This window comes from Leguminivora glycinivorella, chromosome 22 (genome assembly GCF_023078275.1).
Source record: "Leguminivora glycinivorella isolate SPB_JAAS2020 chromosome 22, LegGlyc_1.1, whole genome shotgun sequence".
Classification (NCBI taxonomy): Eukaryota; Metazoa; Arthropoda; class Insecta; order Lepidoptera; family Tortricidae; genus Leguminivora; species Leguminivora glycinivorella.
This window is the reverse complement of record NC_062992.1, coordinates 2227441-2242467: the sequence shown is the minus strand read 5'-3', so window position 1 is coordinate 2242467 and position 15027 is coordinate 2227441. Positions and strand designations below refer to the sequence as shown.

At 37.9% G+C, this 15027-nt stretch overlaps 1 protein-coding gene across 1 annotated transcript; it reads left to right on the top strand.

The window, feature by feature from the left end:
• The first annotated feature begins 36 nt into the window (after positions 1-36).
• LOC125238003 (ADP-ribosylation factor-like protein 6) lies at positions 37-6539 on the top strand. Its single transcript, XM_048145273.1, has 4 exons — positions 37-217; positions 1210-1338; positions 1745-1977; positions 6411-6539. Exons 1-4 carry the CDS (start codon positions 37-39, stop codon positions 6444-6446), a joined length of 579 nt encoding a protein of 192 aa, XP_048001230.1. The 3' UTR covers positions 6447-6539.
• Positions 6540-15027: the final 8488 nt, after the last annotated feature.

The following is a 15027-nucleotide window of genomic DNA, read 5'->3' as shown; positions in this document are numbered from 1 at the left end:
CAATATATGCATATTTGATTCATAATTCCAGGCACAATGGGTCTCATGGACGCCATATCATCCTGGCTGGGCGGGCGGACCCGCGTGTCGGCGCCAGTGCTGGTGTTGGGGCTGGACCGCGCCGGCAAGACCTCGCTGCTGCGGGCGCTGCGGCCTCCAGACCCTGCTGGGGCGCCGCCGCCGGCGCAGCTCCAGCCGAATGTTGAACACTTTCAGAGTACGCTATTCCATCACCACATATTCCTGTAGTGTCAGGTGAAGCATTGTGCGAGGTGTTGCATTCAAACTACAATTCTGGCAGGGTCGCCATGTGATGTGAGGGCTAAAGGACAACTCGCTTCTGTCGAATGTAGTTTTATTCAGTCCACAATTACAAGTTAAGCTACTTATATATAAGATAAGGTGAAGAATAATAATAATAATAAATAAATAAATTTTATAGGACATTCTTACACAGATTGACTGAGGCCCACGGTAAGCTCAAGAAGGCTTGTGTTGTGGGTACTCAGACAACGATATATATAATATATAAATACTTATATACTTACATAGAAAACATCCATGACTCAGGAACAAATATCTGTGCTCATCACACAAAGAAATGCCCTTACCGGGATTCGAACCCGGGACCGCGGCGTAGCAGGCAGGGTCACTACCGACTGCGCCAGACCGGTCGTCGAAAAACTGTGAAAAACTGTCGAAGAAGAGTGAAGAGAGTGAAAATCTCTCACTTCTTAGATACATGCCGCATACAGAAAAAGCGATATGAGTTATTTCCTGAAGTGTTTCCTTTGTTTCGATACGAAGTTCTTGAAAAGTGTATTTATTTAATGTTTTCAATATTCGGCAGTATAAGTACTTAAGTGGCTTCTAAGATGTTGGCTACGTATTGGGCGATGACAACCGCTTCCCATTAGGCGGCTTGTAAGTCAGTATTTACTGAGAAGCATCGTCGTCAGCAGTTGGCAATTGCCATAGAGCCGACGCTCAAGGCACTGATGCGAGGAGGCTCTTAGCTGTCATCAATCAGCATCATTCGTTTTGCCCTTTTCCTATTATTTGGGGTCAGTGCAGTATCTTCTACTTCCATTCCCTTCCCTAAGCCCGAAGCAGTCGAAGGTCAAAAGACGTATGTCTACAAAGTGTCCTAACTACGAAAAGGTACGCATGAGTAGAAAGTTTTCTAACTAGTTGTTATTTTGTTTACAGGTGGAGGAGTATCGTTCAGCGCATGGGATGTGTCAGGAGCGGCGCGAGCTCGCGCGCTATGGGAACGCCATTACAGGCGTGCGCAGGCGGTTATCTTTGTCGTTGATGCTGCTGATCATTTGAGACTTGGTAAGAGAGAAACTTGCGATACTACACTAGTTAGCCATATACTTAAGCTCCATAGCCTAATAGTCATGTTATTTTTTGGACCCTAATAGTTCATAGGATGTAATGTAGGCACCTAACTAAGATTATAAATGAGAAAGTGTGTGCCTGTTAGTTTTTTCCATCTTTTACTTATGGCAAAACAGAGCGACGAATTGACGTGATTTTTTTAGTGGAGATAGTTGAAAGAATGGTTTAAGTGACATAGACTGCTTTTTGTGTATCGTTCTAACCCCCACCTTTCCTAAAATGGGGGGGGGGGGGGGGGGGGGTTAGTTGTTGGAGCATTCCGCAATTTATCATTAGCGAAGCCGCGGGCAAAAGCTAGTTTCTTCAAAAAATTAAACCAAGTTGTCTGCCTTGTTTCCAGTGGTCGCCCGAGAAGAGCTAGAGCTGGTCCTTGCCCACCCCGACATGAGCGGACGCCGTATACCGCTCCTCGTGCTAGCCAACAAGTCTGACGCGGCCGGCGCGCTGCCGCCGGACCGGCTGGCAGTCGCACTGTGTCTGGAACGCGTGCAGGATCGACCCTGGCACGTGTGTGCGACCTCTGCGCGAGACACCAACTCAATACACGACGGCATCGCGTGGCTAGCGAGACAGGTATAACTTTCAAACATCACGAGAGATGTCGCTGTACCAAGCGTGGCAATTTCTACATCGCGGTATAGAAATGTTTATTGGAAATCTATATAAGGTCCTAATTTATTAGTTGCAGATATTTTAACACATGATACTTTACATTAAAATAATTAACTTTAAATATAAATTAAGAAATCTTTTCATGTAACTTTTTTGATTTCATTTTCCTAACAAAAAAATTAATTATAATTTCGTCTAAAAAAAATCATCATGTGCATTATCACATGTCACAATAACACTGTCTGTCATGTCAACAATTGTTTGTTGTAAATGTCGTAAAGGTTCGGCGGGAAAACTGCACATGTCATTGAAGTGGCCAGTTACAGTTAAGTGGTACGTAAAAGAGGTACTAGAATCTGTTCAATGAGTTTTCATTTAATAATCACATTTATAAACAGGGTGTTTTTACGTAGCAAATTTGTTTTCCGATTTCTCCAAAAAAACATCGTAAAAGCTATAATGTTTCACGGTTTAATATACTCCAGAGACCGAGTACTATCAGCTGTAAAAATATCTGCATCTAATAAATTAGGACCTTATATAAGGGTTTGGGATTTTTTATGATACATTGGCTTTGTGACTGATTAGTAAGGCGGCGGAATTGAAAAAGTCGTCTAGTTTTGAAGTTGATGTGACTGGAGAGTATACTGCTGACAAGTGGTATCGTTGTGATCGGTAGACTTTACTGAGTACGAAATAATGACTTGTCACTTTCTCAGACTGTGGGGGGTTAACTATGACGTCACAAGATCGCGGTCCCGGGTTTCAATTTTTTGCCAATTTGTCTAGAACCCCTTATCCAATTTTGAAAAATGAGGTGTCGATTGAAAGCGTATAACATGCTGATTAAGATTTATTATATGTGAAGAGTATAGTTTTGTTAGTTATTTTTTAATTAATAATAATGCAAAAAATACTTTTTTTTTTTACTCTCTTTTTTGATTTTTGTGACTCAAAAAGGCAATGAAAACGGCCACTTAGCTAAAAAATATGTTATATAAATCATTTAACTACATTATTAAGCTATCTGTTGCTTTTTAAATTTCTACGATCGGATAATAAATAAGCAAACTACAACCACATACCTGTAGGCGGGGAGTACCGCTTGACACGCGTTCCCATACATTCGGCGTCTACCAAATTACACCTCGCGCAAAATTCGTTTCAAGCAGATATACCTCTAATCTTATTCATCGTAACCTATCAATATTGGTATCATTTGAAAGTACAATTAAAGTACTTTAAGAAACAATGTCAATCATTTTCATAAAATCAATAATCGCCAGTCTGTGGTGGTTACAAAGGAAAAAAGTGGGTATGCAATTTGACTGGTTTCCTAGGTTTGATACCCTAGACGAGTTTAAAAGGGGAGGTAAAGGTGACATATGGGTTGTTCTCTGGCCTAAAAGCTATACAGAGGGTCAGGGAGAAAAAACTAGGGTTTAAGTTTAGTTTTAAGTTATTTTTCTTTTATTTGTTGATTTTATTGTGTTTAATTTTTTTGTAATTTTATCAAGGATACACATTGGTTTCTTTTGCTGAAAATTCCCTTTTTTATGAGAAATGTTATGAATTTCATGGCATTTTCCGATAGAGACTAAAATTAACTTTCAAATAAGGCCACATAGTCATACTGATACATAGTCATACCCTTAATATTATATAAGTAAAAGTATGACTATGTGGCCTACTGATACATAGTCATACCCTTAATATTATATAAGTAAAAGTATGACTATGTGGCCTTATTTGAAAGTTAATTTTAGTCTCTATCGGAAAAAGCCATAAAATTCATAACATTTCTCATAAAAAAGGCAACTTTTAGCAAAAGAAACCAACGTGTATCCTTGATAAAATTACAAAAAAATTTAACACAATAAAATCAACAAATAAAGGAAAAAATAACTTAAAACTAAACTTAAACCCTAGTTTTTTCTCCCTGACCCTCTGTGTAGCTTTTAGGCCAGAGAAAAAACCCATATGTCACCTTTACCTCCCCTTTTAAACTCGTCTAGGGTATCAAACCTAGGAAACCAGTCAAATTGCATACCCACTTTTTCCTTTGTAACCACCACAGACTGGCGATTATTGATTTTAAAAAAATGATTGACATTGTTTTTTAAAGTACTTTAATTGTGCTTTCAAATGATATCAATATTGATAGGTTACGATGAATAAGATTAGAGGTATATCTGCTTGAAACGAATTTTGCGCGAGGTGTAATTTGGTAGACGCCGAATGTATGGGAACGCGTGTCAAGCGGTACTCCCCGCCTACAGGTATGTGGTTGTTGTAGTTTGCTCATTTATTATCCGATCGTAGAAATTCAAAAAGCAACAGATAGCTTAATAATGTAGTTAAATGATTTATATAACATATTTTTTAGCTAAGTGGCCGTTTTCATTGCCTTTTTGAGTCACAAAAATCAAAAAAGAGAGTAAAAAAACGTATTTTTTGCATTATTGTTAATTAAAAAATAACTAACAAAACTATACTTTTCACATATAATAAATCTTAATCAGCATGTTATACGCTTTCAATCGACACCTCATTTTTCAAAATTGGATAAGGGGTTCTAGACAAATTGGCAAAAAAATTAAACCCGGGACCGCGATCTTTGTGACGTCATAGTTAACCCCCCACAGTCTGAGAAAGTGACAAGTCATTATTTCGTACTCAGTAAAGTGTACCGATCACAACGATACCACTTGTCAGCAGTATACTCTCCAGTCACATCAACTTTTCCCGAGACCCTCTCGCCGCTCTACTATGTAATTGTTGAATAGTCAATCCTTCACTGTAAAAAGCGCCCGTTTTGAGAAATTAGGGGTACAAACTGTTCCCATGAGTAGACAGAGCACTTGAGGCAGAGTATCGAGCGCGTTCAAGACCGACTCTGGCACGTGTGTGCGACCTCTGCGCGAGACACCAACTCAATACACGACGGCATCGCGTGGCTAGCGAGAAAGGTAGCCATTAGTTAACCAAATGTCCCGAGAGATGTCGCTGTACCAAGCGTGGCAATTTCTACATCGCGGTATAGAAATGTTTATTGGAAATCTATATAAGGGTTTGAGATTTTTTATGATACATTGGCTTTGTGACTGGTAATTGTTGAATAGTCAATCCTTCACTGTAAAAAGCGCCCGTTTTGAGAAATTAAATTAGGTGTACAAACTGTTCCCATGAGTAGACAGAGCACATGAGGCAGAGTATCGAGCGCGTTCAAGACCGACTCTGGCACGTATGTGCGACCTCCGCGCGAGACACCACTAGTTAACCAAATGTCCCGAGAGATGTCACTGTACCAAGCGTGGCGATTTCTACATCGCGCTATAGAAATGTTTATTGGAAATGTATTTGGGCGATTCTCTGTAAGCTCGTGAAGGTCCCATACAAATGCTGTCCTGTCAATTTTTTTTAACTATTGCCAAAAATCTGAGTTCTATGTTGACTAAAATTAACTATTATTTTAGTTACATAAGGAGACCCACTGAATTTATACGTAATTTCCGAGTTATTAACGATTTTCTAAAAAATCGTAACAGGGGACTGTTTGGGGCATGAGGGGACTGTTTTTAACGTGTCATGTATTCAGATAAAAGTCATTTTATATTGATCAGTCATTTATTATTTCTATGGCATATTTGCACATCAATAATCAACAGAAGCTTTTTTAAGAAAATCTCAACAGAAATAAAAATTTCTTTTACCAGGGGACTGGGTGTGGCAGCGGTCCAAACGCGGGTTCACCTCACAAGTGATGCTCTGACACTAAACAAAATGGCGTCTCGCCGCCGCATTAGGCATGGTAACCAACTTCACAGCGATCGCGTTTCGTTTCACTCAAAAATACGTTTGCGAACATAGTGGTTATTTTTTAATATGGCTAAATATTTTAGGCAGGGGACTGTATACAAATTCTGGGGACAAAGTTTACTGGACTTTATTAAATAAATAACCAATTAATCAGACCTCGTTATACTACAATAATATAATTTAATAATTCGATTGTTTTGATTTAACTGCCGCTTGTATTTAGTTTTAATATTTTTTTCGTAACTTTCACTTCTAGGTGGGAAGACAGTGATGGGGACAGCCAGGGGACTATATTTTTAGAGCTGCTATTACGTGTAGTAAAACGCTTAAAATAGTTATGGTTATAAAAATGATGGCCCGTAAAGATTCGAGGTTAAAGTTTTATTAGACGTGCTTATTATTTAAATAATTGAAGTACTTTTTGAAAAAATCGGCTAGGACAGCCGATTACAAGCTTACAGAGAATCGCCCTTTTAAGGGTTTGGGATTTTCATAATACATTGGCTTATTATTGAATAGTCAATCCTTCATTCGGTAGAGTGCGTCCTTTTTATGTATCTTCTTGTCCTTTTCAGGTCCGAGAGATTCACACTCCTGCGCGTGATCACTGAGCGACATCTAGTGGTTTAGGAGGGCAATTTTCTTTATGCATCATCTCGCATTAGAACCACAAATATAATACATGTCATAAAAGCATTCATTTGTGTAAGCTATACCAACATATATTATTCGAACATTGTTAAAGCAAATTTAAAAGTGGAAAATGTCTGCCTTGGGTGAGACTTGAACACTTGGGTCAGTTGGCAGAGCGCTGGAGTATCGATCCAGAGGCCGTGAGTTCAAGTCTCACCCAAGGCAGACATTTTCCACCTTTAAATTTATTCTAAGCCTAACGGCATCGATTGCAGACGTTTCTGCTAATCAGAAGTTAAAATTGTTAAAGCATTTCCACATGGTGGAAACACCGAGTCTCAAACAACAAACACGAATGCGTTGAGTATTGTTTGGTGTTCTGGCAGTGTACGGCATCGATGTCAAGTTTTTGAGAACGGATCACCAATTCACCATTACCACGTTACTCTCTTCACATAGTGGCGGCTAGAAGGTGACGGTCACGGTGTTTTCAGTCAAAGGAAATAGTAAATCCGATGTACTTAGGATATGTTTAGGAAAATTAACGATAGAGGGCGTGAAAAACAATTATATGCCGTAGTGCAAGTTGTTCGCTAGATGTCACTGTTACCCCCGCAAACTGGGTAATGACTTGTTGTCGTAAAATGTATAAGTAGTTTTTGACGTCTAAGTTTTTCGCTAGATGTCGCTGTACCACCTGCAAACTAGCAAACGGCATTCTATGGTTAATTACATGTATTTAAATTGTAAATTTTATTATTGTCATCTTTTTCGCGGTTTTTCGGCAAGTAAGTTAGCGTTGAAATATTTAATAATGTGACTGGTCGATGAATGACCTATTTAGAAATCCCGCCATAAATATGTGGCGTTCCATGTTTAAAGGGTCCACATGCTTTGCTGGAAAGTCACATGGAAAGTTGTCCTAACTTAATAATAGATGGCGCTACATTCAAAAATCTTGACTGATAACTCTATACCTCTGGTATACCATACTATTCAATATACTCTATGGTGACGGTATTATCTATTTTACCTATCAGTCTAAGCCCGCTCGGACCTAAGCGTTCGACGGGGCGGACGAGCGTGCGACCACACTATGCAGCGTCGACTCAGGACACTTGTATGAGCTTCAATTGTTTACATGCACGCCGCGCGCCCCGCCACGATTCACGCTACTCGCAATAGCCTTGACGCAATCGTACACTGTCTATTCGCGTGGGAGTAAGCGAGAGCGCGATACCATTAAAGCAGAGCAGCTAGGTACGAAAAGTACTGAAAAATATTAAAATAGTAGGTAGTAGGAGGTAGGGCATAGCGAATGATATTCCGCTTTGTGTGGTAGGGCACAGCACAGCGGATATCGTCTCGCTCGAATCTAGAGCAGAGCCCAACTGGGGAAGTACCTCCGCCTTACAGAAGACCGCAGCCAAATAGCACTAGACCCTACTCATAGTGTTGTGTTCCTGCCGGTGAGTAAGGCTGCCAGAGCTCAACGAGGGTGCGGTGTGCTGATGACGGGAGGACTTACGGAACTAACTTGTTCCGTCTATTGTTCTTTGAGTCGTCGGCAACCCGAACCCTCCTTGGAACTTGTACACTCCTTTTTGCTGTGTACTTAACAGTCTTAACACAGCAAAAGGGAGTGTACAAGTTTATAATGGGGTGGCAACGCGCATGTGACACTGTTTTAGTTGCAGGCGTCCATAGGTTACGGTGACCGCTTTATATCAGGCGGACCGTGTACTTGTTTGCCACCGACGTAGTATTAAAAAAAAAAAACCTCTAAAATAGAAAGATGCATTAATTGTGCAATGTGTTTTGTTAGTGTTTTAGATATGTATATTTTTGTTATTGTAATTTTAATTAAAGACAACTAAGTAAGTGAATAATTGAACGACATAGAGCCGTTAAATGACGAACTCGAGACCAATCTTTGAATTTTTTTTCTATCGAGCCGATTTCACTGAAACGAATAATGATGTGTGTTATTAAGTTTGTGGTTCTATTGCAGTAGTGATATTGCAATTCGTACTAACAATTCTGTTTAATTTTAAATAGTACTTATTACAACGCTTTATTCTGTGATGTTCCTCGATAATAGTAGTTTGTAAGGTTTCTTGTGTGATATTTAACATTTTATGTGACACTTATCTATTGTCTTGAATATGAAATATACTGCAATAAAATTATATTAGATTACTACCATAAAAATCATGTTGTTTTATTTTATAGCACAGTAAAGTCATGCTTGTAAGAGGCTTATTAAGTACCTAAAATGTGAATATTATTTCGGGAGAGTAGAATATTTTAGGTCTGTCTTTTTTCTGTAATTTGAAGTTTTAAAATATTCGTTTGACGTGTCTGTCTGTGGCATCGTAGCTCCCAAACGGATGAACCGATTTGTAATTATTTTTTTATTGTTTGAAAGCTGAGTTAGTCGGGAGTTTTCTTAGCCATGCACCATGTTTTATGAAAATCGGTCCACTATGTCGCGGTCGGGGGTTTTTCAAAATTTTAATTTTGTGCTTAGGTTATTTGACGTCTTAAAAGGGGTGAAATGTTGCTGGCTGAGGCTTTATATAAATAAATGGATACAGGATACACACATAGTCAAAAAAATACAATTTACAATACAAATAAATGGATACAGGATACACATATAGTCAAAAATTTGATTTATCAACCCTCAGCCAGCAACATTTCACCCCTAAGTGCGTTTTCACATTATCCGATCCGATATCGGATGTCGGACCGATATCCCATACATTACAGGCGCCATCTTGGATTTTTTCTATTGAAATCCTTCTGACATCCGGAAAATGTGAAAACGGCCTAAGACATGTCAAATAACCTAACCACAAAATTAAAATTTTATCACTATCAGTTGCAAAAGTGGATGGCGAATTTGTCAATGAATTCATTCATAATTTTTCCATGCACTTTTGCAGCCGATAGTACCTATCACATCAGCATCAGAGGCATATAACTGAGAGCACTTATAAAATGAGATAACACTCGTATGAGGCTGTAACTTTTTATTGCTAGTAAATATTTACGACTGATTACTATCAAAGAATACAATAACATTTACATTACCATTTGAAAAGGGATTTGTCTCTACATACACCCTGTTTTTATTGAATTCCGTTAACTTTAAGGGAAGATTCATTACATCAAATACAATTAATTCCTCTAAGAAACTAGCGTCTTAACTCTTGTGGTTATCGAGTTATTAAAAAAATAAAGATAATTGCTGAACACGTGTTAGTGGGGACGTTTATCGACAAAAAGAGGTCAAACCTTTTTTTTCTTGACCAAAGCATGAAACTTGGCACAGTTGTTCCTTATATCAAAATAAGCCGATTAAGATCGGGAGCCTTCGGGAGCCTCCCCCCTGGGGCTCGGGAGGGGGGGTCAAAGTACCGCTTCACCCGGCTTGCTTTGAAAAATTCTAACATACCCCGTTTAGTTCATAGGTCATGTTTGGTATCGTTTTCGAGTAAATCAATAACGTAGAATTCATTTTTGGTACTAAAATTATAATTTAATGGTAAATAAAATAAAAAAAAATGAAAAGTTTGAAATTTTCATCTATGATTTACAAATTCAAGTCATCATAAATGTCAAACTGTTTGCTTTTTCTACAAATAAAAAAATATGATATGAAAGCCTATTTAATATAGATTATGAATAATATAACTTTTACCCACCTTTACTAACGTTAAGTTTTAGAAAAAAAAATCTTTAAGCCGCGCGGCGTCCCGACGCCGCGAGCGTAATTTTAAAATGCCTTTATTTTAAAAAACTCTATTAGAACCCGTTTAGCTATTAGGTCATGTTTAGTATCGTTTTCGAGTAAATAAATAACGTAGAATTTAGTTTTGGTACTAAAATGACCATTTAATGTTAAATGAAATTAAAAAAAAAAATCTGTGAGTTGCAAATTCAAGTCACCATAAACGGTTTGCTTTTTCTATAAATATAAAAATATGATATTAAAGCCTATTCACAAAGGATAGTACGCGTTCACCTACGCGAGCGGGGAACGCGCCTCTTTCATATATTTGATCGCCAGTGTCAGAGGTGTGTTAATGCATAAATAGAAAAAGATTCATTATTATTGACTCCGGTGTCGACAACGACAACACTCGGGTCGGGCCACACGATCTAAAGACCGACTGTACCTGTTCATTGTAGTGATTGTAGTGAATCCTGTAAGAAATTTATATAATAGTATTTTATACAATCGTGATATAATACAAAACTTTTCAGTCGAGTACCATGTGTAGTACGGTACGAGAGTGAAAAGCTTAATTATATCACTTTTGTATACAATACTTTTTCTACGAGTCTATCTTCATCATCAATGGACGGAAATATCACCATTCATGCAAGTTAAAATTAATGTCAATAGAGTCGTTCACCGTTGTATCAACATCGAATTACCTAGCAACCAATTGTTTGTAATAACCGTCTCTGATTGGCCGATAACGCGACAGATAAAAAAAATGTGTTTCAGATGCAGGAAAATTTGCCAGATATCGCAAATTAGTATAGAAATTGTATGAAGTTCTATTTTTGAAATTATTATAGTTAACTAAAGTCAATTATAATGAGCTTATTATAATTGAGTCGGAACTGCCATAGAGTATCCAACACTGAAAAGTTAGCACTTATAGTTTAGTCTGTGGTGTCCTAATTGACAGATTACTCATACTCATACTATACATTCCCTTCGCAGAGACATAGCTGGGTACATATGCAACTACATAAAGAGGGCTCTACCCTCTTTATGCAGTTGCATCGGTGTTTGCAACCTGATTTACATTTACATCTTGTAACTTCTAAGCATATACTGGCCACTTCAGTGTTGCCTGACTGGGATGGAAGGAAGAAGGAGACGAATGGGTACCACACTACCCATTCGTCTCCTTCTTCCTTCCATCCCCAAGAAGACGGACTTGGCAAATTTTGGTGTGGCACCAACGCCTGACTCCAAACAAGAACGCCCTGAGTCCCATTTCTCAAAACTGAAAGTTACAAGTTACAAGCGGAAGTCTCTTTGCAACTTGTCATATTATACATTGACAACCAGTTGAAAATTGTAACTTGTAGCTTCGAGAAATGGGCCCCTGGTACACTGTGCGCAGTATATGCTGATGCAAGGCAGCCTCTGAAGGAGGTGTGTTCTCCAATTGTCGATCTTTTCTGGTATCTAAAGAGGTAGGTACTTCGACCACTCATTCACCGTTACGCAACGACTTGGTCTGAAACAATATGTGCATTATCATTTTAGAGTCTACAACTATCAAATTACAACTTTTTGGTGGATCACGTAACCTTCAGTATTACCCACTTACGTTACGTATCATACAAAATTATTACAAAATTTAGTAGAATCTGATTTGCCTTTGATATTGCTTCATCTTGTAATAGTTTGACACCTTGGGTGGCCTGGCTAAGCTTCAAAGCCAAAAGAAAACGTTTCTAGATTAGACATAGTATGGGATAGGTACGATAAACGCAGCTTGAAACGATCAACAAGGGAGAAACATGGCCACCCAAGACTTCAAACTATTACGAGATGGAGCAATATCATAGATAGGCTAATCAGATTCTACTAAAGTTTGTAATTATTTTGTATGATAGGTAAGTGTGTAATAGTGAAGGTGATCCACCAAAATGTTGTAATTTGATAGTTGCAGAATCTGTTTAAATAAAATGACAATGCATATATTGTTTCAGATCAAGGGTCCTTACGCAGCAGTGAATGAGTGCCGGAAGAACCTCTTTACTAGAAAAGATCGACACTTGGAGAACATACCTCCTTCCGAGGCTGCCTTACTTCATCATATACTGCCATTTGTCTAAGACTGGGGCTAAAGACATGCCAACCACACCCTTGCTGCCGACGCATTAGGACACCACGGACTCCACTGCCAGTCTGCCGCTGCACTTAACGATTTAATCCGCAAGGCTCTCGGCACAGCGAACATACCGACAACCCTCGAACCTGTCGGCTTGTCAGCAGCAGACGGAAAGCGGCCTGATGGTTGCTCGCTTTTGCCTTGGTTTCTGGGACGACCCTTGGCGCGTGACCTGTGTGGATACCTTGGCTCCGTCCAACGTCTAACGTTCGGCCCAGAAACCAGGGACTGCTGCTGCAAAACGCCCAGTTTAAACGCGCAAATATGCATTTTTAAAAAACAACTACATATTTGCGGCAATTGCATTTGAAACATTTGGACCATGGTCATTAGACACCAAGCAGTTCGTGAAGGAAGTTTCCACCAAACTTGTCTGGGTGTTTGGTGACATACGCATAGGCTTTTACATCATATTTTTTATTTAAAGAAAAAGCAAACAGTTAACATTTTTGTTGACTTGAATTTGCAAATCATAGATGAATATTTTTTTTTTTATTTATTTACCATTAAATTATAATTGTAGTACCAAAAATAAATTCTTTGTTATTAATTTACTCGAAAACTATATCAAACATGACCTAATAGCTAAACCGGGTCTAATAGAGTTTTTAAAATAGAGGTATTTTTAAATTACGCTCGCGGCGTCCCGACGCCGCGCGTCTTAAAGTAATTTTTTTGTCGAACTTAACGTTTATGAAGGTGGATAAAAGTTATATTTTTTATAATCTATATTAAATAGGCTTTCATATCATATTTTTTATTTATAGAAAAAGCAAACAGTTTGTCATTTATGATGACTTGAATTTGTAAATCATGGATGAAAATTTCAATTTTTTAAATTTTTTTAAATTTTACTTACCATTAAATTATAATTTTAGTACCAAAAATGAATTCTACGTTATTGATTTACTCGAAAACAATATCAAACATGACCTAATAGCTAAACGGGGTCTAATAGAGTTTCTAAAATAAAGGCATTTTAAAATTACGCTCGCGGCGTCCCGACGCCGCGCGTCTTAAAGTAATTTTTTTGGTGAACTTAACGTTAGTAAAGGTGGATAAAAGTTATATTTTTTATAATCTATATTAAATAGGCTATCATGTCATATTTTTTATTTAAAGAAAAAGCAAACAGTTTGTCATTTATGATGACCTGAATTTGTAAATCATGGATGAAAATTTCAATTTTTTTATTTTTTTTTATTTTATTTACCATTAAATTATAATTTTAGTACTAAAAACGAATTCTACGTTATTGATTTACTCGAAAATGATACCAAACATGACCTATTAACTAAACGGGGTAAGTTAGAATTTTTCAAACCAAGCCGGGTGAAGCGGTACTTTGACCCCCCCTCCCGGGCCCCAGGGGGGAGGCTCCCGAAGGCTCCCGATCTTAATCGGCTTATTTTGATATAAGGAACAACTGTGCCAAGTTTCATGCTTTGGTCAAAAAATTTAAGGTTTTTCAATAAACTCCCCAGCTATGTGTCTTTATCAATTCCTAATGTTATTTATTTAATGTTTCTTGTTTTTGGTTATATAATATGTATAATGAATAGAATACCTACATAATTATATATGACTGTTGTATTGTATAACATCTACCGCGGAATGGAATATAGGTAGGTATCGAGACAAACCTTATTGGTTTAACGATACTATGTAAATTAATTAGAGATTTATGTTTGTAATTACCTAAAGTAAATATTCTAAAATAAGTTATTCTTAAGGGTCTCTCACACTAATAATTTCATTTATTATGTATGAAAATGATGAACAAATTTTTTTTGCGAATTTAACTAAAAGTGATATACAGGGTGGTTCCTGATAATGAACCTAGCTACGTGTCGAATTTAACGGAAAACAAGAAAAACACGGTGTATAATAAAAGTTCAAAAGATACATGTTTCTTTATTCGCATATTTTTTTATAAAGTTATTCAGTAGGTACCTATACCACAGTAGGAAAATAATTTCTACCTACGGTATCAACCCTTGAACCCTTTGCTTCCTTCAGGACCGTAGGTACAGTCACGTTCATAAATATGTGTACATTTTTTCACCTATTTACGATGTCGACTGTACCTACACACATACATACATACATATAATCACGCCTATATCCCATAAAGGGGTAGGCAGAGCACATGAACTACTAAGTTTCAGTGCCGCTTTTGGCAAAAAGGGGTTGAAAGAAATCCAAATTGTGAAATTGCAGTGACAGGTTGCCAGCCTCTCGCCTACGCCACAGATTAACCCATATCCCACAGTCTACTTCTACGACACCCACGGGAAGAAAGGGGGTGGTGAAATTCTTAACCCGTCACCACACGGCCACTGTACCTACATCGCAGTAAAATAGTACATTACATCAGAGGCCGGGAAAATGAGGATTTCCGGCCAAGTGGGTATATACCCAGATAGGGATACGAGGCCGGGAATCCGTTTTCACGCCGAGGCATGTATTAGTGCTTTTCTCAAACATACAATTAAATAAAATAAAAATGCTCTAAAGGACAATATTTTATAAAAAAAAGTTACTTTGCAGGCCTAGGCCTAAAAAATAATATGAAATCCCTTTACAGTCCTCTCGAGTTGTTGCGCCCAAAAAGCGATACTTCCCAGCCCAT